Source organism: Hyaena hyaena, unplaced genomic scaffold, assembly GCF_003009895.1.
Source record: "Hyaena hyaena isolate Hyena2069 unplaced genomic scaffold, ASM300989v1 scaffold_17, whole genome shotgun sequence".
In the NCBI taxonomy this organism is placed as follows: domain Eukaryota; kingdom Metazoa; phylum Chordata; class Mammalia; order Carnivora; family Hyaenidae; genus Hyaena; species Hyaena hyaena.
This window is the reverse complement of record NW_024080648.1, coordinates 5,294,859-5,319,571: the sequence shown is the minus strand read 5'-3', so window position 1 is coordinate 5,319,571 and position 24,713 is coordinate 5,294,859. Positions and strand designations below refer to the sequence as shown.

General features: G+C 53.1%; 1 protein-coding gene across 1 annotated transcript; it reads left to right on the top strand.

The window, feature by feature from the left end:
* The first annotated feature begins 8,365 nt into the window (after positions 1-8,365).
* Positions 8,366-21,556, top strand: DUSP4 (dual specificity phosphatase 4). Its single transcript, XM_039220832.1, has 4 exons — positions 8,366-9,241; positions 17,918-18,063; positions 19,737-19,956; positions 20,561-21,556. Exons 1-4 carry the CDS (start codon positions 8,812-8,814, stop codon positions 20,944-20,946), a joined length of 1,182 nt encoding a protein of 393 aa, XP_039076763.1. The 5' UTR covers positions 8,366-8,811; the 3' UTR covers positions 20,947-21,556.
* The last annotated feature ends 3,157 nt before the right edge of the window (positions 21,557-24,713 follow it).

Sequence of the window (24,713 nt, the reverse complement as noted above, 5' to 3'; positions counted from 1 at the left end):
CTTGTAAGTAGAGATGGGCCAGAGCTTGCGTCTTCCTCTCCATTCTGTGTGATGATGTCATGGAAAGACGGCCATCTGCAAGCCAGAATGCGGGTCACCCCACCAGCCCCCAGATCTGCTGGCACCGTGACCTTGGGCAGAATCCGCAGCCTCTGGGAAATAAATATCTGTTGTCTCAGCCGCTCTGTCTGCGGTATTTTGTTACAGCAGCCCGAACAACCCAAGACAGACAGCTCGCCCAGGAGTAGGATGGGAGGCTCCTTTTCGTCAGGGACATGTCTCACATCTCTTGGTGAAAAGAGAAGTTACCTTGCAGAAACAGTTAAGAAAGGCATGAGCGTGAGGCAGCAAGGGTTAGAGGAAATCAGAAGCGGGAAGGGTCACGTTTCCCGCTGAAGGGGTCACAGGTCTCACTGATACAGTGAGATGTGTGTGGAGATACATGGGGGTGGGTGGCGACATGTCGAAGGGGACAGGGCGGGGAGGGGGGTCACGGAGCAGTCCAGGATAGCAGGAAGCAGCAGAAAGGATCTAGGGGCCTTCCATGGCACGTTGGCCGATGGGCAAACACCTGGCTTAACAGCTGGGCCAGCTCAGTAGCCTGGCCCGATGACACTGAACCTGCCTGTGCTTTCCAATGCACTTGGACTTTTGCCTGTTGCACCTCCGTGGAGAGAATTATGTATAAATCAGAAATGCCGCCTCACAGGCATCTCCCAGCTTCTAAAAAAATACTCTAAAAGAGGGGCGCCTGGGTGGCTCATTTGGTTAAGCGTCCGGCTTCGGCTCAGGTCATGATCTCACGGTTTGTGGATTCGAGCCCCGCATCGGGCTCTGTGCTGACAGCCAGCTCAGAGCCTGGAGCCTGCTTCTGATTCTGTATCTCCCTCTCTCTCTGACCCTCCCCTGCTCATGCTGCCTCTCTCTCTCAGAAATAAATAAAACATTAAAAAATTTTCTCCAAAAGAAAGGGAATACATTGTGAAGAACGACGCTCCCCCAAATTCGTCTAAGCGTTTAGTCACACTCCCATTGAGAAGACGTGGAAAGTGAAGGTCAGAACTCATCCAAGGTTCCCCAGGTGCTAAATGGCCACATGGAAACCCACAGTTGTCTGGCTCCAAAGCCTGCACCAAACGAAAGCCAGGTCTGGTGAGGATATAGCTCAGGTTCAAGGTAGGGGCATCGGATGGGCCTTGAAAAGGGACCTTTGGCCACCTGACGGAGAAGACAGTTCTCATTACTTTTTTCCTTGGTAGGGAGGTTCAAGACTGTGTGACAGACCAGATACAGGACACCGAGAGTGTGGGGAAAAAGAGAAACAGATTAGATTAAAAATGGAGTTGGCTGGGTGCAAATTAGTTAACCTCTAATCAATGGGATAAATAGCAGGATGTAATTAACCACTGCTTAAAGAGGACCCTGGGTATTTCCCTCAGTGAGCAAACCCCTGGGGATTGTTATGCTAATCGCAGCTGAAGAGGTAGAGAGAGACTACAATTCTCATCTGGAAAAGAATAGAGCACATTTAGCGGTTTTCCTTTTGTATGTTGATGCCTGATGGCCCAAAGCATTTCTTTTAAGAAGCAAAAAATGGATTAAGCAGCAGATTAGATTATATGGAGGAAAACTTGCACTGTAGGAGGGGCAGCTCCTGGTGCAGAATGATGGAGGCAGACATGGTGACCAGGGTGCATGGAGGGGGGGCGGTCTGTCATTGTGCAGGGGAGTCTCAGAACCGAAGCCCACTGAGAAGCTTGAGGGAGAGAGCAGAGACCTTTGGCTCCTCCTCACCTCGGTTTCTCCTTTTGTTCCTTTGAGGGGCTGGTAATCTGAGCATTTTATACAGCTGGGAGAGGCTGTTCACACGGAGTCCAGACAACGATTATTTCAACTGGAGTGAACCGATCAATCTCCTGCACCGTCATAGGTCTTTTGCTTTTTGCTAAAACTGTCAGTTAAAGGTGGATATTTTTCATTCATGAATTGTTAGTTCTTGGCCTCTCCCTCCCGTCTACCTGAAAACTCAGAAATAAGGGCTTCAGGGTTTCTAAAGGATTAAGGGTTTCTAAAGCCATTGATTATTTGGACCAGCTCATCACTCAAGCAAAGGCCATGCTGAAACTCTGGTACGTTTCTTTGCACTACCCAGTACCTGCTTCAGCTGTGATATGGTTACGAAGGGGGTCAGGGTGCGGCATCCCCAAATATGCCCCTTTGCCATAAGGATTGTTTGGAGCTAAAGGCAATTGAAACAAGAAGAGCTCTCTGTTCCATTTCCCATCTGCCTAAAAGCAGTGCATAAATTTCCCTTGTGCAGGTGTCTCCTTCTCCTTCTGTATAAGGAAGAGGAGAGCAATCCTCATCACCAGAGACAGACATGGCACCCAGATGCATCTGTACATATCTTACTAAACAATCCTTACCTACCATTAGTCTCCCCCACAGATTTCCTAGTTGTCTTTCCTTATTGGCCCTAGAAGCCCAACCCCCTTTGTCTAATCATTTATCTACAATTTATTGCCCTTTGTTAAAATGGCATATAAGTCCTGACATTTAATCATTTCCTTGGTTTCTATTTCTATTTCGTTAATTTTTTTTTTATGTAAAAAAAAAAAAAAAAAAAAAAAAAGACAACCCCCCCAAAGCAAAACCCCAAATAAACAACAACAAAAACAAAAATCCCAACTAACATCAATTAAAATTAAATGCTTTTTCGGGTACCTGTGTGGTTCATTCAGTTAAGTGTCCAACTTCGGCTCCGGTTATGATCTTGCAGTTTGTAAGTTCGAGTCCTGCATCTGGCTGTGTGCTGACAGCTGGGAGCCTGGAGCCTTCTTTGGATTCTGTGTCTCCCTCTCTCTCTGCCCCTCCCCTGCTCGCACTCTGTTTCTCTCTCCCTCAAAATAAATAAACATTAAAATTAAATGCTTTTTCTCCTGCTAACCTATCTTTGTCAGTTTAATTTGCAGGCCCCATGTACAAACCTAAGAGGGTAAAGATTTTTTTTCCTCTCCTACAGTTCTGATGAGCGTTAATCAACTGTTATACAAACAAAACCTCAATGAAGCCAAAATGTAGAAGCAAAGAATAGCATAACATCTAATAGGCAGGACACACACTCCCCACACTTACTGGGTGGGACCATCTGCAGAATGAATGTGGGGATATAAGTGGGTAATGATGATCTGGGGCTACGGTGGCAACTATGGTAGCAAACAGGTGGACTGACATGGGTCTTCTTGGTTTTGTTTCTGTTTTGTTTTTACTGTTTCTCTAATGAAGAAATAATGCCACTAAATCCCAGATTTTTTGTGACAGTCTTAATTTGGGGCTGCTCCTATTGCTTTCGATTAAAGAAGATTTAGAAAACATAGAAACAAATGTGATTTAATGTTCACTTCTTGGTAAGAACTTTTATAGAAATAATTTTATAAGTCCAAAAATCTTTTCTGAGCATGTACTCGACATGTGATTTGGCAAATATGTTCACCAAGGCTGGGTCCTTAGAAAGGTGATTTAGATATTTTGTTGTCCTAAAAAAAAAAAACACAAAGTAAATAAGAATGACATTATTTTTCCCAGTTTTACAGGTGGTAAAATTAAGATCTAGATCAACTGACTTGCTTGAGATGGTGTCACTGTCACTTGAGTTGGGCCCACACCCAGTTTACCTGGCATCTAAGGTCGGCTCACTGTCCACGGCATAGATTTTCCAGAGTTTTTGCATCACTTTGGCTCTCTTGTAGCTTCCGACCAATCGCTCATCTATTTTTAGCAGGCAAAACCACTGGGGAAGAGAGAGGTTAACAAATGAAAGGAAAAGATATAAGGTACAAGGACAGAATGAATGTCAGAGGTGGGATAAAAGTTAAAAAAGAAAAGAAAAAGGGCCTAACACAGAAGTCAAGGATAACATTTAAGCAGATGAAATGCATTTTATTTTCACTGGCTTTTTTCTTCCATTTCCCTAATCCCGCAGCACCATGCAATCCCTCCCCCTTTTTCCTGAATCCCACTGGCATTTTGTTGTTGTTGTTCTTCCCTAATGATATTTATTAGATCCTACCCTGCACTAACACACAGTGACATTCACACCCTGACTAAACTCTTTGAAATCATGGTCAATGTTTTGGACAAATTTGTTTCCCCCACTGAGTTTAACGTGTTTGTCGAATAAATGTTATCAGGCTACTTGGGGTATCAGCACTTGACAAAAACCATCTAAATCAAAACTCCCAACTTTGCCTTCCATGAGCAAAAGAGGGACAGATAGGGGTTAGAGACTGTTCTTGGTCTTGGGCATTTAGTGCATGGCAGGCTCTGGGGACGGAAAAGAGAGGGCTGCTGAAGTTTGGGGTTGACAGGAAGCTCTGCTGCTTGGATTCACACAGGGTGGAAAGTGGACTCCACCTTAAAAACTGCCCTGCCCCAACTCTTCATTTGCAGACAAAGAAAGTGAGACCCAGGGAGATTGTCTTGCCCAGGATCATACTTGGTGGTACAGCCGGGATTGGATAGTTTTCAAATAGATTAGTGAACCAAGCAATGGATTAAAACCTTTCTGCTGAGACCCTAAGGTTAGAAACCTAGCATTTAAAATCATTAGCAAGTGTTACAGTATTATGCAGAGAAAATAAATGTGACAAAGTCAGGTCTAAAACTTCAGGTTATGTTTTTGACATTGCTTGGTGATTTCAGTCTAAATGCTGGAGAACGTTCCATGTTCCATTGCTTTTGAGTTCTGACTTGATGAGCAGAGGGAGCAGGGAAGGACATGCCTCGATTTCATTTGTACATGTCGCCTAAGAACACGTAGGGGACACACACCTGCTTTGAGGAGCATGGGACAGATTCCCCGTCCTTTTGAGCATTCTCACTGCCAGAGGGGAAGCTTCCCAATCAGCTGACCTAGCAAGCCTCACCAACAGGTCCTTGGAAAGTGGATCATTTCTGTTCCAAGTGAGAGTAATGAGCAAGGTAATTTTTCTGCTCAGGAAAGAGGAATCCACAGACCCTTTCTTTCCAATGCCACCTTGATTAATTCATTAATGGGTTTCCAGGCAAGTTTTATCCAGGCACTTTGGGACAGGGCAGTGAGTCAGAGGCTGGCATCAAAACCAGAATAGAAGCCATCGTCCTCTCTGGGGATCCTACTCTGGGCTTTAAGGTCCCTGATCACAGAACATCCTAACTGGAAAGAAATGTTCTTAAACAAGAGGAGGGGTTTTGCCAGGTCGGCCAGTGACTAATAAGGTCGGTCTAAGGACTGTCTGATGAAAGAGAAGTTGGGTTTACATGTCACAGCGAATTTTTAAAGCATTTTCACCCGGAGGTTTACTGCTGAATATAAATAAAATCTCTCTCCCTGGGCAATCCCACCCGAACTCCGGCAGATATGCCTTCCTTAATTAAATTAACTTTGAAATGACATTCAAACAATGTCTTCCTATCAAATGCCTTTGTTTTCTTCTAAGATCTACCTTATTGACCACTCCCAGCCTGCACACTAATTGGGAACGAGTTTAGACGTCTCTATAGCCGGTATCAGGTAGCCCTCACATTGTATTTATTGAACCGTGTACCAAATGGCCCGCACACTTGCAATACCAAATATTAAAAATTCAGAAAAAAATTATCTAGGGCGCTTACAGAGGATCGGGTAAATACAAAATTTAAATTTCATCTGCTGAAATTCACACAACTGAAGGCTCTGGAATTTCCCGAGTTGAGGAAAGAATTTTTTTTTTTTTAAATCTATCAGAAACTAGGCATTCGCATTTGTAATTAAAGCTGCTGGGGCTTAAATACATTAAGTCTGAAGCTGCGGCTCCCCTCCAAGGTGCGGGCGCGCAGGCGCGGGCACGCAGATATGGACACACACACACACACACACGCGCGCGCGCCCACACTACCTTCCCTGTGAATCGCCTGCGGGATTTACGGGCTTCGCCACCAAGGATTACTGTCAGGTGCAGAAAGCAAGCCTTTGTCCTCGGGCATTTTCCTCCCCCCGCCCCCGGATTTGACGGTTATTTACCGGCCACGTGAGCGCTGGGCGGGGGTCGGGCAGGGAAACAAAGGCTAGCTGAGCGCGGCCAGTGTGGCCCAGGGACGGCTCCCCAGCTCCTGCGACACCTGTGAAATTAGCCCAGACCTGCCTCCGATTGAGAGGCTCATCCAAGAGAAATCTTGCCCAAGCCCTTATAAAGGTGTCGACGTTTCTTGAGGCCAGGGGAGCCAGTCGGCGGGTTCCTGGGTCGCCCCGGACGGCCGGGGCTTGGCAGGAGCTCCTTGGAAAGAGCGCGCACCCCTGGTGTACCAGTGAGAGCGAGTCTGTAGACAGACCTCGGCTCAGCAAATGAGAAACCGCACACGGGCCCCCTTTGCCTTCGGGAGGAAGTACAAACCCCTCCCCACAGGAGAGGTCACGCAGTGAGCCTCAGACTGCTTACCTCCGCCCCCCCCCCGCCCCCCGGAGTGCCTGGCTCCCAGTGGCTTGCCACCCGGAGGCCTCGGTCGGTGCGCAGTTGTGGCCCCCCTCCAGGGCTCCGATTATGAGCAGCGTGCCTTGGGCGTCAAAATTTCGGAGGCACCGAGAAGTCAGGGATCAAAACTGCAGTGCTTTTTAAAAACAAAGTTAATTGCAAAAAATTGCATGAACGACATAGTAGAGTCTAAATAGAGACAGGATCAGTGCAGAGCCACGCTGAGCCATTTTGTAGTCCGAGGTAAAAAGAAGATCTACTCGGCCTGAGCCAGGATTATCAAGGGATTCGATCTACTCGGCCTGAGCCAGGATTATCAAGGGATTCGCGGCGCAGTGGGCGGGGAGCGCGGGTGGTAGGCCTCGGAGGCGGAGGCCCCCTCCCCAGGCCGGCTTGGGGAGTGGGGGAGGGGTCCGGGGGCCCGGAGGTGCGAGCTCCAAGGAATCGCCCTGCGGGTAACAAAGGCGGAGCGGAAGGCCGAGTTTGGGGCGCGCAGGGGCCCCGCTGCGGCCGTCGCTGCCTGGGTCGTACTTCCAGGGGAGACCGAGAATGGAAGGCCCGACCCCGCCTCCACCGGGGCCCGCGAGCGAGTGGTTAATTCTCACTAACAAGATTTGGCAAGATGTCGGGCGAATAATTTTTGGCTTGTGCCGTGTCCCCACGGCGGCGCGCACCAGCCCCGTGCCAAAAGCGGCCTCTGGGAAATTAAATGCCTAAGTAAAACTGGGGGCGGGAAAAATGCTACATGACCTGGAAAGAGGGATGCATGGAAACCCGAATCATCCCCAGAACTTATGAAATCCTTTACGCGTCCATTTCTCCGGGTCTAGCTTCGTACCAAATGTAGACCGTAACTGTCATTTCCTGAGAAGACCATTCACATGCATGCAAGATGAGGCGAGGACTGTTCCAAAAGCCCCAAACGTCGGGCTTTGCCCGCACCGGGATTCAATCAACATCTTTAGGAAGCGTGGACGGGAGTGGCACCCCTGCCCTCCTCCATAGGAACAACATTCCGGCAATTAATGCCTCCCTCTGGGTCGTAAAGCAACAAACCCGACACCTCACTAGTACTGGGCTGCGGGGCAGGAGGGCTTTTCTCTTTCATCTTGTAAGTTAGGGCTTGCCCACGTTCCTCGGGAAGCCATAAAGCTGATTTAATGGCTTGAGATGAAAATCGATCACGCGAACGCAGAAGCTGACGTCTGAGGGGTCGCTTTGATAAAACGACCCGCCGGGCGGAACGCACTCTGTACGCCCGGGGGCGAGGGGGGGTCCCCGGCCAGGCCCGCGGGGCAGCGTTGCCCTCTCCACTTCGGTTTGCGGGAGGAGACCTGCGAGGCTGCTAAGGGGGAAGCACGCGGGCAAAAAGGAATGAAACCTCCAAACCGGGCCCCCGCCTGCGTTAGGCCGGCTTCCCGGCGGGCCGTTTCGCGCACGCCGAACGCCGCATCGCCAGGGCGGAGCGGAAGGGCTGCGCGGCCCGTAGGGTCCGGGCGGGAAGCGCGCCGGGGAGGCCGGGGCCGGCCGGCCGGCGGGCGGGCTGCGACAGGCGCTGCCGCGCTCCATTCACAAAGTCCCGGCGCGGCCGCTCGCCTGCCGGTCGGAGGCCGCCTCCCTCTTCCTCTAGGTCTCGGTTTTATGAATGGGCCTGAAGGCGAGCGCCGAGCGCCCTGTTTACTCTGCTCTTTGTGACGTCGCGTTCCCATGACTGGGCGCGAGCGGCCCGCTCTCCATTCACGCGCAGGGGAGGGGGAAGAGGAGGGACGGGCGGGGCGGAGGGAGCCGGCGCGGGGCGGGGAGCCGGCGCGGGGGGCGGGGGGCGGGCGCGAGGCCCAGAACGGCAAGAGGCGGGGCCTCGCGCGGTAGTAATGAATCTGCCCCCGCCCGAGGGAGAGCAGAGGAGCGTTAATACATCTACGAGCTAAAGAGGAAACTCTGGCTGGGGCAGCGAGCGGCGGCCCGAACGGCAGCGCCGGGGGCGGCTACGGCGGCAGCGGCACAACGGACAAAATACAATAGAGGCAGCAACAGAAGGGAGCCCGTGGTCCTCTCCTCTCCAGTAAACACACTCCCCTCCACCACCCCCTGCAGCACCGCGCGCGGTGCCGCCCGGTGCCCGAGGCCGCTCGGACTGCTATGTAACCGCGAGACCGCGGGAGGAAGGGGACCGGGGAGAAGAGGCTCGCCCGTGGGGGCCAAGTTTGCGGCCACTTCTGCACGCGCTTTCCTTAGCCCCCGCTTGCAGTTTCCTGCAGCCCAGCTGGCCCGGGTGTCCTTCGCCGCCGCCTCGCGTGCCCAGCAGCCGCGGCTCCCGGCGACCATGGTGACGGTGGAGGAGCTGCGGGAGATGGACTGCAGCGTGCTCAAAAGGCTCATGAACCGGGAAGAGAACGGCGGTGCGGGCGGCAGCGGCAGCCACGGCGCCTTGGGGCTGCTGAGCGGCGGCAAGTGCCTGCTGCTGGACTGCAGACCGTTCCTGGCGCACAGCGCGGGCTACATCCGAGGCTCGGTCAACGTGCGCTGCAACACCATCGTGCGGCGGCGGGCCAAGGGCTCCGTGAGCCTGGAGCAGATCCTGCCCGCGGAGGAGGAGGTGCGCGCCCGCCTGCGCTCCGGCCTCTACTCGGCGGTCATCGTCTACGATGAGCGCAGTCCGCGCGCCGAGTGTCTCCGCGAAGACAGCACCGTGTCGCTGGTAGTGCAGGCGCTGCGCCGCAACGCCGAGCGCACCGACATCTGCCTGCTGAAAGGTAAACTCGGGCACCGGGGCGCGGGCCGGAGGGTAGGTGTCGCGGGGTTTGGCGGCCTGCGCCTTAGTGGCCAGGGGAAGAAGTGCCCGCAGGGACTCGTGGCTGCGAGGCTTTCCGCGCACTCCTTTGTGCGTGCTGGTGTGCATGGGTTTGCAAGGTTTCTGCGCGTTTGGGTGCAAGTGCGAGCGCCTGAAGTCCTCAGAGACGGTGAGGGTGCGTTTCCTCTGTCACCTGCAAGTCGGTACGCTTCCTAGAGACCGCATTTGTTTACACTCATTAACCGTCAGATCTCTTGGGCGTAGCGGCTCAACTGCGTTGCCCACCCGTATCTAGTCCAGGGAGCTGCTCCCAGTGCCGCTGTGCGGGGTGGCGCAGGTCAGGCCTGTTGGTTTGGCTTGCTCGGGCCCTGCACGGAGTCCGACCCCTTGAACCCAAGAGGTGGGGAAGACGGCGAAGAAGGGAGAGCGCCGAGGTGGGATCGGCTCGGTAAACGCAGAAAGGAAGATCGGGTTGCGGACATGGTGTGCGGCTATCTGCTGCCCGACTCCGAGCTCCGTCTGGAAGGTGGCCAACTTCTCCCGCCTCGGGCCGACCCCAGCTCCGGGAGCGGGAGCGGGAGCGGGGATGGGGGGTGTGGGACTGAGTGTTTGGGGAACGCGAGATGGGACCGTGCCTCTTAAATTCAGGCCACAGAGAAGTACGACCTTTTGTTCAGCCAGGATTCTCCGCGGTCTGTCAGCGCGTGCTTGACTTACGTGAACCCTGGCAAAACTCTTCGGGGACAGGAGTTCTGGTCAAATCCGGAAGTCAGAAAGGACGCAAAGGACCTCATGCTAAGTAACCGGAGGGACGGTGCCACGGCCGCACCTGCCGGGCCCTGTCGAGTCCCGGTCCCTGACGTTGCTCGCGCGGAAGAGCGGACAGGACGGGGTGTGCGTAGGGGCGCCCCTGCCGCGCTGCGCCCCTTCCTCCCACAGCCGCATTCCGCGCATTCTTTCGCCCGCGTCCGGTCCTCGCCTCCGAACCCCAGAGGCGTTTCAGACCCCGGCCTTCAAAGAGCCGCTCCTTTCCCTGCTGGCGACCTTCGCCTCCTCCCTCCTTTCTTTCTCCTCCGGACCTGCTCACCCCAGAGGAAGGGAGGTGGTGGCGGGAGGAGGGGCGGAAACCTCTCCCCACCGCCCTTTCCAAAAAGCACAACAAAACTGCTCAGTGCCGCCGAGCCGGGTTCGCCCCTGCCGAACAGCGGGGGGCTTTGTTCTCGGCAGTTGTTTCCTGGCCATTTGACCTGTCAGCTGCTGGGGAAATGCTGCTGTTGACCTTTGGTTGAACTACTAAGGCGATTTTGCTGATTTTTCTTTCTCTGTGAGAGCTGCCTTTTGCACCTCCGATCCAGCCTAATCTTCCTTTCTTCTCCCCAAAACGCTTTAAGAGAAAGTGCCGGGAAGGGGTAGCACCGGAAGGACCGGCGAGCCGGGCGCCTGGGACCCGGGGGCCGAGCTGTGCCCGGAGCCGCCCCCCCCCCCTCCGGCAGACGCACGTCCCGCTTCCTCCCGCGCCCGTGTGGGGGTCTGGGGCGGCCGAGCGCGCCTGCCCTCCCCTGCCTAGTGCCGGCGTCCATGGCGACAATGGGAGAAATTTCTCCTGGGAGAGGTCGCCCCTTCGGGTGGCACGGGCTGCCCTCCGTGCCGCGCTGCTCTGGATCCCTCCTGATGGAGAGCTCGAACCTGCGCGTTGCCTTCGCCGGCTCGGAAGCCAGGGCCTTTATCGAAGTAGTGCAGACCCACGTGCAGCCTGGCTGCGTTTTGTTTTGTTTCTCTTCCTGGAGGAAACCCGTAGGGGATCGCTCTAGAGCAGCAGCTCGGGGGCCTTGGCCCCTGGGCTTCTGGGCGCGAGGACGCTTAAGCTCGGGACTAGGAGGCATGTTTTTAAGGTTTCCTCCTCCCGCTGGTGTGGGCACCTCCCTGGTCCCGTGGGGAGAGCCCAGAGCCAGATCCGTTCTGAGAGCCGCCCTGTCCTGCCGTTAAGCTGTTGGGCGCGAGGCTAATGCTAAGGACTGAGTGGGACAGAAGCCTCTGGGTAAAATGACAGTTCCCTGGTCGTTGGCGAGGTCCTTGGACCGAGAAAAAGGAGCGTTCTCACGGCTCCTTCCTACTGGGCCCCTGCATAGCTTCCTGTTGTCTGACCTGGGGTGATGGGGAGGCCCACCCTTGGCTTCTCAAAGTCGACGTCCTTTAGCGTCTAGGCCTGGGCAGCAGGTTGAACTAATGCGTCTTAAGGAACGGGCCGGGGGAGTAGCCAGGACACTTAGCTGAACAGCTGCGTCTTCTAAGCGACAGGAGCCTGCTGCTGGAAGCAGCCGTGTAAAATTCGGTGGTGGTGGTGGTGGTGAGGGGCTTGTTCTGTAGTCATGGTTGAAGTTGTCAGGGTCACAGGGTCTTATTCTGTTTAACCTGGCTTCCTTTCATATGTGTGCTAAGCAGGGGAAGTATTAACACCGCCCCTCTTCCTTCCCTTGACCCCCTAATGAAAAGGCATCTCCAGTGAGTTGAGGACCCAAAGAACCGGAAGTGTCTGCTCCCCACACCCCTGGGAGATCACAGACGGGCCTCCTAAGTCCTAGCGGCGAAGCCAGTAAAAAAAAGGGAGAAAATGTGGGGTCATGGAAGGGCACTCTGGGGGCAGAGAACTAATGGGAAACCAGGGAAGAAAAGCCCCCTAGATTATCTTTAGTAAAGGGCTAAATTGATTAAGAGTTGAGTAATTTGGTTTCCATCCGTGTTGTTCGTTGTAATTTCCATCTAGTGGGACTTTATGTATGTCTCATTGCACATGTGGTGGGGAATGTGAGAGGAAAGTGGCCAGACCCGACTGTTGTCCTCTGCCAACCTACAGGGATAGAAAAACAGCGGAATAGTTTCGGAAGTTATCTGTTATCCTTCCCAGTCAAAGGCTATCTAATTCTGCCAACTAATTGTGTTTAATAATCTGAGTTTTCTGTTTTTGCCACGTGGAAGGCATTGGTAGAAATGAGTTAACTGCAGGTAGTTAACCAAAAGCACATGCAAGAATTCATAGTTGAGAGTAAATGTTACTTAATATCAATACAATGCTGCCTGGGTTTTATATTTCGTACATGTTCTCCAAGCTTTGCTAAGAGTGATAACCTGAATCACTATGTTCTCTGGTCTTTTTGCTAGTAAAAGATTGCCATTGGGGCAGACTCCCCCCCCCCCCCCCCCCCCCCCCCCCCTGCCTTTAAGCTCATTTTATTTAAAATCCTGTAAGGCATTTTTTAGGGAAAATTTAGAAATTTCAGCTTTTCAGATTTCATTACAGTACACATCTCTTTTGAAATCCCTTTTTGTTTCCTTCATAAATCCTCAGATGAAGGTTTTAGACCCTGGTCATGAGGGAAAGCTGAAAGGGGCGTTTTCTTACCCTAATAGAAGTCATTCTTTGCCTCCCATATTTCTCAAGTCAGTCAGTCTTACACAGAAGGCCTGAGGTATAAAGACACTATTTTACTTTTTTCCTGTCTCACATTCATCTCAGCTCATGAATTTTGTCCCTTTTTTATTTAAGTTCCGATTTAAAAGTTGTCCTGGCGCTGTCTTCAGAAAGTGGAGCGATCCATTGAATATTCCAGCTCCTCCCTCCAGGTTGGGGGCTCACATACACTGTAGGCCCGAGGCCTGACCCTACGCAGTGTGTGACATTATACTTTCTGTAGAAAACAGCCACCAAGGCCAAGGATTGGGGAGGGGGCGGTGCTCAGCCAGCCGCTCTAGTGACTCTGGTGACAGCCTTCTCTCTTGTCTCTGTCTCCATTTTCCCAGCCCATCCTAGTCCCTCAGGAGGTCAGAGGCATCAAACAGCAAACCCTGGGGGTATAAGGTTGCACACGTCTTCGACCCAAAGAGAAACGGACTGGCTTTTCTTCTTACAAATAGGACACCGTGCCCGTAACAGCCAAGGCTTGAGAGCATTAGAATTACACAAAATGGCAGGCGTTAGAGAGAATCTCTCGCCTCTGTTGTCATTCGTTAAAGAATGACCGGAACGAAGCAAACTCGCTTTTTCGTATCCTTTGAACTGGACATTTCCAATCAACAGAAGTAACAAAGACAGGGTATAGGTATCAATTGAAAGTGAAAACCCGATCACTAGGAAGCCTCTCACAGGTGCCTTGGGCTTGTCCTGAGGGTTTGGAACTGAGGGAAGGTTGCTTTCTCAAGGAGCCAAGAAATTCCTTTAAAAAATCAGAACATCTGAAGCCAGATAGCCAGTTTCCTTACTGGGAGGCAGTTGCCGCCTAACAAAGGAAGTTTGACAGGAAGAAAACTTCACTCCCCAGCGGAAGGCGGCACAGGCCAGCTTGCTGAATGTAGCAGAGAGCCCAGAAGCACTGGGAGGGACCCTGAACAGGCTTCAGCCCCAGGGCGGCACTGTCAGCCAGCTGAGCTAGCCCAGGACGCTCGGGTTTGTGCATGGGGTCCCCGAGTGGGAAGCTCACTTAGGTGAGTCTTCAGCACTGCTCAGCATTTATGTGGGTGCTTACTAAGTTAACGCCCCCATGAAGGGGAGTTCTCAAAGCCAGGTGACCCCACACTTCCTTGCTGGGCAGCTTGGCCTTGTACTGATAATGAAGTCCCAGGAGAGCAAGCTTCTGTCTGTGAATGGGTGACGTTCTGAGTGTTGAGAGAGGGTAATTGGAAGAGCGACAGCCATATCCGGATCCGTGACCATTGTCCCCACCATATGACTGGCTTCCCCATCACCCTGCTGTGGTGATGTGATCAGCACTGCATCAGCCTGTCCTTTCTAGAGCACTTTTACGCATACTGTCTCAGCCCTGCACGGACGGGTGGCCCAGTGGGTCATCGTTTTAGTAAGCTGTGACAGTTGTCTTGCTTTGTGTGAGAAAAAGAGTGCAGAGTTCAGCTATGGATGTGGTTACCCCTTAAGAAAGTTGGTGGGGAAGGATTATATTCCTTTTCTTCCCTCTAGACGCTCAGGTTTCAAAATGAAGACGAGAAAATGAGAGCTTTAAGACCAGAAAGTCTATTATTAGGGACACGGGGGAAAAACAGGTCAAAAGTAGTCAGAAGATCTGTTATGGAATTATATTCTATCGAAACTACACAGAAGAGGCGGAAAGTCATTGGTGTACATGTCGTGATGAAGTTGCATCCAGAAGCTAGAAATGCAGATCTTAGACACCTGTCGGTGTGACTTTGCAGATGAGTTTGTGACCTTTAGGATCAAGGCATATTAGGCGTCAAAGAAGATAACGGTCTGAAATCCTTACATCGTGACCTTGTAGGGACACGTCTGAAACCAGAGGTCCATGAACTTCTACCTTCTTTAAATGCAGTGCGTTCTAGAAGTTTCTGTCTTGTTCTTAAATAAAAAAGTGCTAGTCATGACTCTTAGGACAACCTGTAGTTTGAAAAAAGCACTGGAAAGACGTGGAGTTCGGTGACATGTCAGGAGTGTCCTGTTCGGATCTTTTCTGTTTCTACATGAAAATTCTGTGTCTTCAACGGGATGACCCAGCAGTCTGTGCCTCCCCCAGGAGAAGGACCACCTGGCGGGCAGAGATGGGCACACAGCAGGGTGGGCTCCTGACGGCCGAGTAGTAGGTGGCTTCGAGGCCGGTGGCCTGAACGCTGGCACTGCCCCTAACCTGGGGTTGCCCTGTGCCTCAGTTTCCTCGTCTGTAAAACTGGGGCCAGTCCCCCCTCAAGGACTGCTTTGGGAAGAGCCTGGCACATAGCGAGCTTTTCCTCTATCCCTTTTACTAACGTGGAGCAGATACCCGGAGAGGACACGCTGGTCTCGTGGGGTGTGGACGTGGGTCGTTCCTAACTTGCAGCCTTCCGTCGCTGCCTCCCCGCCTGCGTGCTCTGGGGCTGTCCTTGCTCTGCTCAGCCGAGGTCCCAGCCCAGTGCAGCTCATCCGCCTGCAGGAAGGAGTTCCTTGGGTGCAACTGCTCGTAAGGGTCAGCCACAGACCCCCCCAGAGCTAGCAACAGCTCAGGAGGGAGAATCCCTTCCAGGGCTGCCGCTGCCTGGGACACTCCAGTCCCTCGGGCAAATCTGTTTTTTCACTTGGTTCCTTTCTACCTGTTTAAAGATCTGCCAGAGGGAACGGACCTCCGTAATCAGGGTTCTGCTCCGTCCTAATGCTGCCTTCTCCCGCCCTCTCTGCCCAGTTATGAGAGGCTTGGGGGTGGTGCGGATGACAAGTGGGCCCCCTCAAGCCGGGTCTGGGTCCCCGGGTCATCTCTGTCCTTCGCAGTTGGCTGCCCTCTGGAGCCTTGGGCTGCGGGCGCTGTGCCCGCTGTGGGGTGGACTCAGGATCGACCTGGGGGCAGCGGGAGTCCCCGATGGGGAAAGGTCCTGGAGCTCAGACAGTGCAGTGCCTGCCCTTCTGCTGTCTAACTACCAGATCCCCAGACTGATTGGGGAAAAAAAAAAGCAAAGCCCAGGAGGAGAAGGCTGTCCAGAGTCTAGGAAATTGCCAGTAATGCCACAGTCCCCCTGTAGGTGCCAGAAAAGGAAGTCTTCAAGGAGATGACCGCCCCCCCCACCCCCCACCCCGGGCCAGGCGCAGAGCACTGGCCGTTCCAACCTGTCCTCAGAGAATGCTGGGCGCAGATGTTTCATCATGTTTTACAAGTGAGGGAGAGGCTCAGAGAGGTTCGATGACAGGCCCAGGCTGCACAGCTTGATGATTTTACCAGGTGGGGATTCAACCCAGGCCTGTTCAGTGTGGCGCCCTGTCCTGTACCTTGTCAGCAACGGGAAGGGCATTGTGTCCCCCACTCTGAGGCCCCTCCTACTTCCACTGCCCTTGGAGGGGGGGTGCTCCTCCCCTGTGACCTTGCAGCCTGGCCCTGGCACCCCTGGGACTCCAGCACTTGCTTTCAGTGGGAGGCACTGCTAGGCTGCCGGTCGCGCTTTGGAAGTGCACCCACTGGGCCTTCCATGGACCTTTGAAAAAAAGCCTATTTGAATAGCTCAAGTTATGTAATAGACAGGAATCATTTTACTTAAAATTATCTTTAAATCCTATAGAAATACACAGAGTAACAACGAATGGCCTTGTAGATTCAACCGTGGTTTGTTGATTGAGCCATTTCTCTTTCCACCTTTCAAAGGAGAACATTTCAGGAAGTTTCCCAGAGTTCTACCTCAGGAACGGGAGCTAAAGACATTTGCTGGCTCTTCCCCCAGTATTCACTGCATTTGGGGCAGCAATGTTGGTAGCCTTGTAAAGAAAAGGGGGTGCTAATGGGAAGGAGGGGTGCCCCTGTGCTGAGATGACCTTGAAGGCCTCCCGAAACTGCCAGGACTGGCCCCTCCCCTCCAGGGGAGGCCGGTTAAGGAGCGGGGCCTGTGACCAGAGAGCTCCCCATTTATATCCCGAGAGATGGGGTGGAGGGGAACGAAGACTGGGGCAGAGAGGAAAAAATGTATACTCTGTTCCATGAGCCTTATGATGTGGCAAAGCAGCATTCCCTTCCTCTGCAAAGCAGAATTTTCTAGGGGTGGGGTCTGGGCAAGGAATTGACTAACTGTGACATGTCTGCATGTCGGAAGGTTACCGCGAATGGCTCTAGGAACTCGGCACCGTGCCGCTTACACGTCAGCATTTAATTGATGCTAGCTGCATTCATGACTGTTGGTTGAATGGGTCCGTTACAGTGGATGTCCCATAGCCTGTGGGCTCTCCTGAACGAATTTATAACATGTTTTGGGTCCTACAGAAACTGCCAGAGAAAAATACAAAGCAGGGCCACACATGGACTATGGAGGCTAAGTTACTCGCAAAGCAAAGCCCCAGAACTGACGAGTAAATCAGATAGGGACCAAGCCCTTTTCTTCTCCTAGTGTTTTCTGCCGCTCGCCAGCCTCTCTGCCCTCCCCCAGCCAGCAGGCGCTTTTCGCTTTTCGGCTTGGCCCTGACACTATTCCAGAGAAGTCGGTCCTTTATCTCTTTTTACTTAAAAGACCTCCCTTCCCCGGAAGACGATCCCACAGATAACCATTCCAGAGCTTAGCAACTCTCAGGTCAGGAAATCCTGCCTTGCCCCAAACCTGTATGTGGCAAGAGGGATTTATATTTAAGCCCGTTTCCTCCTCTTTTGGCCCCTTGCTGATGAACAGCTGTTCATGAGGCTGGGCGATTGGCATCTGTTCTGTTGCGGAGATCCAGAAAGGCTGGTGCCAGGGTAAATTTTTCCCCTTCTCTCCCACATCGTAGAACCTCTCCAAAGGCTGGACTGGAGGGGATCACAGACATCTTTGCAGGTCCCAGGGCCCAGCACCAGGCTGCCTCGGGGCTCCCAGAGACACATGGTGGCCTGTCTTCCATGCTTTGTTCTGTGGCAAGACCCCTGCACGTCATCCTTTCTGTTATATGCCTCCCAAACCCAAGTCCTGCTGCTAAAACTTCCCTTCCAGCCTTCAAGATGCCTTCCTGGCCAAATGCGGCTCTGTGAAGCCTCCGTAGCCATGATCTCTGGGCCCACAGCGCCACCCGGTGGCCAGTGTAGGTCTGACCGGTCCCAGCTTCCCAGCCGTTCTCAGTCCAGGGATTGGATTCAAGTACTTCCCTGGTGTTTTGCTGGCTTTGTGACTCTCTTAACCCCATCGCCTTTCTCTTTTAAAGGTGGCTATGAGAGGTTTTCCTCCGAGTACCCAGAATTCTGTTCCAAAACGAAGGCCCTGGCCACCATCCCACCTGCTGTGCCCCCCAGCACTGCCGAGTCCTTGGATGTGGGCTGTGGCTCCTGCGGAACCCCTCTGCACGACCAGGTAGACCTGGGGCCCAGAGCCTGGGAGAAAGGGGCGATGAGGGGGGGCAAGGGGGCTTATTTTCAGATTTGTGCTTTTCAGAGGCTTTGGATCCTGTGCCTCAATGTGGGGGGAATGGAGTGAACCCTGCGTACTGCGGTTCAGTGTTAGGGAGGGTCCATTTGTTCCTTCTTCCGTCTTATCACCCTCATTTGGAAAAATAACAAAGATCTAACTCTCTGACTTGGCCTCTAAAGTTATGTGTGGACACGTCGGGATTGCTGCAGCCAGAGCGTGTGGGCTGCTGTGTAGAAAGAGCCAGGCCACCCCCTCCGTGTCCGAGCCAAATGCGAACGCCAAATGGACATAAATGGTCGGCCAACCCTCCCCCAAGAAAATCAGCTTAAGCTGCTCTGTTTCTTTTCTTTTTTTAATTTTTTAAATTTTTTTTAAAAACGTTTTTTATTTATTTCTGGGAGAGAGAGAGAGACAGCATGAACAGGGGAGGGTCAGAGAGAGAGGGAGACACAGAATCTGAAACAGGCTCCAGGCTCTGAGCTAGCTGTCAGCACAGAGCCCGACGTGGGGCTTGAACCTACGCACCGTGAGATCATGACCTGAGCCAAAGTTGGATGCTTAACCGACTGAGCTACCCAGGTGCCCCTGTAATGTTTATTTTTTGAAGGAGAGAGAGACAGTGTGAGCAGGAGAGGTTCAGACAGAGAGGGAGACATAGAATCCGAAGCTGACTCCAGGCTCTGAGCTGTCAGCACAGAGTCCAACGGGGCTCGAACTCCTGAGCCGTGAGATCACGATCTGAGCTGAAGTCAGATGCTCAACTGACTGAGCCGCCCAGGTGCCCCAAGCCGCTCTGTTTCTTACCAGCCTTTTCACTTAGACAGACAGAGAGTGGATTTATGGGGTCCAGCAACTCTGCTCCCAGATCATTCGAGTTGATCTGACTTAGACAACGTCATGAATTGAAGCCCACGTTACCTAATAGATCCTGCCTCTTGTCAGTGAGGCCGACACAGCCTTTGTTTCTTTTTTTTTTTTCTTTTTTATTTATTTTTGAGAGAGAGATAGAGACAGCATGAGCAGGGGAGGATCAGAGAGAGAGGGAGGCACAGAATCCGAAACAGGCTCCAGGCTCTGAGCTAGCTGTCAGCACAGAGCCTGATGCGGGGCTCGAACCCACAAACTGTGAGATCGTGACCTGAGCCGAAGTCGGACGCTTAACCGACTGAGCCACCCAGGCGCCCCTACACAGCCTCTGTTTCTAATGTGCCAAGTGAAGTAAGTCCCTGCACCACATAACAGCCTGGCGACGAGTCAGGTGTAGACCCGTGTCCTAAGTGGTGTGGCAAGGCCCGCGTTACGTCTGCCACCTCATTTATCAAGGAGGAGGGCTGCTTGAACCTGCAGGTGGACCTTTACCTGTCTTGGGTTTTCCACTCCCAGCAGAGCAAAGTGTGAAGGCTAGAGACGCCCACCAGGCCTTTCGTTCCGCCGGGAGCCCCAGCAGGCCAAGGGGAAGCCTGGAAGGGCTGGCTCTCCAGGCGTTCTCCCCTGGGCCTGTGAAAGCCCACCTCGCACAGCTTCCCCCCTCCCCGCCCCCAGCACCCCAGCCCTTTTCCCGGTTGCCTTACACTCAAGATGTCTGGGGGGGACTCCGCTTTCTCTTTCTGGTACAGGGGGGTCCTGTGGAGATCCTTCCCTTCCTCTACCTCGGCAGTGCCTACCACGCTGCCCGGAGGGACATGCTGGATGCCCTGGGGATCACGGCCCTGTTGAACGTGTCCTCCGATTGCCCAAACCACTTTGAAGGACACTATCAGTACAAGTGCATCCCGGTGGAAGATAACCACAAGGCAGACATCAGCTCCTGGTTCATGGAGGCCATCGAGTACATTGGTAGGTTGGCTCCGGTGGCGTGCAGGGGGGAGGCCGAGGGCAGGAGGGCGGGAGGGCACCGCGCGGACTCGCTGTGGAACGAGGGACTGAGGGGCGCGGTCTCCGGGGTGTGCCCGTTTCCCCTGTGCTCTAAGGCAGGCTCACTGCCTGGACGTCGTGTTGGGTGGGGATAGGAAGAGAGACTGCCGGCCGTGCTGTTAGCTTACCTAGCCGACGAGGTTTTCCTTGCGAGGCTCCAGATGTCTCCGTGATGAGGCTTTGGGGATGGGGAGGAAACAAAGGGAGAATCGGGTCGTCGTTTTTGTGTCTGCACCTGGAAGTCCTTGAAGGTATGCTGGGATTTAACTGGCTTTGCCATGCATTTTCCCCAAGCTTAGTGCATTTGTTTGGATACGTCTGGAAAACTGGCCCAGAACGGGTGGAATCCCAGAGTCCTTTGCAGTGGGCTTCTTCCTCCCCTTTCTCAGCCACGAATATTCTTCCTAGAATGGGAGCGCCCCTCCCCCAGCCCCCCCTCCCCCCCATGCGCCGGCTGCACCTGCCTTCTGGGGAAGCCTGGGGCTCGCGAGGGGCACTGACCGCCACCCCTCTGCCCCTGCCCCAGATGCCGTGAAGGACTGCCGCGGCCGGGTGCTGGTGCACTGCCAGGCGGGCATCTCGCGCTCGGCCACCATCTGCCTGGCCTACCTGATGATGAAGAAGCGGGTGCGGCTGGAGGAGGCCTTCGAGTTCGTGAAGCAGCGGCGGAGCATCATCTCGCCCAACTTCAGCTTCATGGGGCAGCTGCTGCAGTTCGAGTCGCAGGTGCTGGCCACGTCCTGCGCCGTGGAGGCCGCCAGCCCGTCCGGGCCCCTGCGGGAGCGGGGCAAGGCCACCCCCACCCCCACGTCGCAGTTTGTCTTCAGCTTCCCGGTGTCGGTGGGCGTGCATTCGGCCCCCAGCAGCCTGCCCTACCTGCACAGCCCCATCACCACGTCCCCCAGCTGCTAGGGCCGCTCCGAGCCGCCCCTGAGCGCGCCGGCCCCGCCGGGACTGACCAGCGCGGCCAGCGGGTGGCCAAGCCCCTCCCCGGCCGCCCCTCCTGGGCCAGCCTGGAGCCAGCTAGAATGGCAATAAGGACTTCAAATACACATAACCACGAGCAAACAAAACACTCCAACCTAGAGCAATAACGGCTGCGGCTGCCTCGGCGGGCAGGGAAGACCTTGGTTTGGTTTGTGTGTCTGTTACTTTTCAGATAGGAATTTCTTACCTCATTTTTTTAAGCGGTAAGGCTTGAAGTTCGGAAACCCACAGATCCTGGCAAATGTGCCCATCCGGTTTTATTAAGGGGGGGGGAGGGGGGGGGAGTGGGAAAGGGACACAAAGAAAACGAGGTTGCCAGAAGTGCCTGGTTCTGTGTGCTTCGTCCTTTATTGGTTCTTGTAACAGGTTTTATTATTTTTGTTTGTTTTTTGTTTCTGTTGTGGTCTTTTTGTTTCCGTGTTTTGAAGAAATCTTACAGGACGTGGTTTTCCTTTCGAAGTCACCAACAGGTGAATAATTACGCTAAATAATAAATAAAAGTATTTATTAAGAATTTCCTCAGAGTATGTAAGTACAAGGAGTCTAGCGACAGTGAATTTCGGATACGTTTCTGTCGATGTCGGGCAGCGGAGCTCGACAGCGCGCACCTGTCGAAGCAGTTAGGAGGAGAGCGGCGTCTCCTAGGTGTGGACGAGGTGGCGGGATGGCCGCCTGGGATTGGCTGCCACTGAGAAGCAGCCGGGGCGGGGTGGCAGGCGGAAGAAAGGTAAGGACTGCTCTTTGATGACTTTCGAAGCTGGTTTCTGGGCACGTGGAACTGTGACGTGGCTTTACATCCCGACGAGAACACCTTTTCTTTCTGAGGATTGGTAACTGAGTTGGGGTGCGGGAGCGTGTTCCCACAGACCTGCCTGAGGACTTGCAGATCGTCTGTGATAGACGCCATATCTCGCAAGGTGCTTCTGGAAAAATCGGGCGCAGTGGAGGTTGTCCTCCAGGCAATCACTGGGCGAGGCCCTTGGGGAACGCAGCTAACTAGAGCCAGGCCTGACGTGACTCCTCTGAGAGTGGAGGGACACCACGTAGAGAATTTGCTTTGAAGGAAGTACGTCAACAAATTCTTGCCTTCTTAAAGTTCCCTGGCTTAGGTGAAGGTTTTTAAAGGCTCTTATTGGAATAAAAAGAGGGGAGGGGACACCATGTTTCAGGTCTAGGAAGGAAGAGAGTGTGTGTGAGGAGCTGGGCAGCCCCTTTGCTTGGGAGCTGGCTTCTGGGCTTCCTGGGATGGGCACCATGGGTGCTTGGTGCCATTTTGGAATCCTTTCTTGGGACAACGCCATTTTAAGGGGCCTTTCCAAATGGAGGGAAGGCTTTTCGAGGGAGAAGGCTGTTGTGTGTGGGTTGGGCTTGGGGGGAGGGAGGAGGGAATCTACATGTTACTTTATTTGTAGTAGTGTGGACCAGTGTTGTTACCGAGTGCCAGCTTAGAGGTATTTGCAAACTTGTCTAGAAATGAGAGCATGTTTGTTTTTTTGCTTGTTTTTTTTTTCGTGTTTTGTTTTTAGCCCCTTGTGAGTCTAGATCTAGATGAACATTCTTGCTCATCCATGAATAACTTCAAGCCTCAGTGTCAGAATCGTGTTGGAATTCTCTTTCTTATCCTGGCATTCCAGACAGGACCAGGTTCATTACATTTCCTTCCATAAACATGAACCTGGGTTGGCATCACTCATCCTGCCTTTGTCAAGCCCTGTCTTTGGGTGAGGCCAGAGTTCCCGCTTCCTGTTTTTAGAAAAGCCAAAGGCTCCCTCATTCCCTAGGAGCTGCTTGGCTGAATAGGGGTGAGGTGTGGAGGGGTTAAGTTTCCTGGACGATGGACCTATTTAGAGATGGCACGGCTGGCCGTTCACACTTTTTCCTTGATTCCTGGAAGTTGCTCTATGTTTTGTGTTGAATGAGGTCCAGTGGGCTCTGCAGCTGATCTGTGGGTTCCAACAGCAGATAGAGCTGGGTGCGGGGGGGGCGGCTACTGCGGGAGGAGGAAAAGGAACCCGGAACAGACTCACTTTCTATAGAACCAAGTGCACATCCGCCAAAACCCGTGTTTTCCCAGACTGGGTTCCAACCATATGGACGGCCGGAGCTCAGGTCCAGCCCCAGACATGTCTTCCCCCACTTTCCAGTCTTCTGTCACTGTGTCAAACTATTTATAAAGCCATTTTCTTTGTACTTGACAGCGTGAGTCCCAGAACTCTCAGAAATAAAAATAGGAAATTGGCTTGATTGGAAAAGGGGATTTTTTTTGGGGGGGGGTCATAATTCTGCCACCAGAAGCCTCTTTGATGACTCGAAATAACTCTAATGAAGACCCCACCGCAGGGTCAGTTCAAATGGCCAGGTGGGTTTCCATCAGCGTCTCTCCCATGAAGTGATTTCCGGTGATGCAGACTTTCTGTGATGGCCAGAAAACATTGCCAGTTTCACTGATTATCAGCCACGCTGTTGGCTACCTTGGATCTTCTCTAGAGATCAAGGGTGCTGTCCGCTGCCGGAGCCTTGTGTGACCGAGGCTGTTTGTGGAGCACTAAGGGTAGCGGACCTGACTTTCCTCAGGAGACGTATCAGGCCGAACATGCCGCGAACAGGCGGCTGGGAGCTCACTGTTTTCAGTCCTTTCCTCCTGAGGCCGTTTTGCTCAGGTTCTTGTTGGAGCTGGATTCCAGAGTTTCCAACAGCGTTGGGAGGCCATGAGAAAAAACGTAAACATCTGCGGGAAAGTGGACAGAGGGAGGCAGGAGGGTTGATAGGGATGGGAGGTGGCCTCCGAGCCCGTAGCGTCGAAGCGGTGGTTCACCTTGGCTGTCCGCTGGCATCAGCTGGGGAGTCTGCTACCGGGCTATCCCAGACCAACTAAGCCAAGATTTCTGGAGCTGGGACCCAGGCGTCCGTGTGTTTCCGAGCTCCCCACGTGTGCCCCATGTGCAGCCAAGGTGGAAAAAACCGCCTTGCTTTCTGGAAGGCTAGGTGCTACTGGAGGTCGGTCTTCCTGACACAGAACTAGCTTGTCTCGAAGAAACCACAGCCCGGGGTTGGTCACCGGCTCAGCAGGGTCTTGCCACCAGTCCCAGTCCTTGGCTGAGGGACAAGATGGTTTCTCTCAGGAGCCCAAGGAGCATGCGACCTCCTGAACGGGGCACCTCTCAGGATCCTTGAAAGTCATCGGATCTGTGGAACATTGTTGGCGAACTGAACACAGTGTCTGGACGTTGAGGTCTTAAGTTTTCCTTGTCGAGCAAGAAAGATGGGGGGTTTTCAGCTCTTGAAGATAACCCCATCCCCGAAGGGCACCTTGCCAGTTCTTAGAGCTTGTGGGTCGTATGAGGAAGAGGCTTCTTCGAGACAGAGCAATGCAATACTTGTAACTTTTGTAAATAGCCCCATCTTTCAGAGTGATGTCATTTCTACATTTGATATGCTTGTATTTCTGTAGGATGTATATAGTTTAGGGGATTTTTTTGTTTGTTTGGTTTTGTTTTTTAGAAAAGTTGACATGTGTGTTTTTATTTATTGCTTGAAAAAGATCATTTGAAGAAAAATAAATACATTTTCAACCACCTCTGGCCTGGCTTATCCTTTCCTTGAAAATGGCACTGCTGGGATGACTCGGAAGAGAAGGGAAGGACTGTGTCACTTAACGCCCACTCAGTGACGTTGACAGTAAGATGGTAGAC

Coding starts and splice junctions, on each gene's coding strand:
- DUSP4 (XM_039220832.1), top strand. CDS start 8,812: ATGGTGACGGTGGAGGAGCTGCGGGAGATGGACTGCAGCGTGCTCAAA. Junction 18,064..19,736: donor GAACCCCTCTGCACGACCAG/GTAGACCTGGGG, acceptor TTTCTGGTACAG/GGGGGTCCTGTGGAGATCCT. Junction 19,957..20,560: donor GGAGGCCATCGAGTACATTG/GTAGGTTGGCTC, acceptor CCCCTGCCCCAG/ATGCCGTGAAGGACTGCCGC.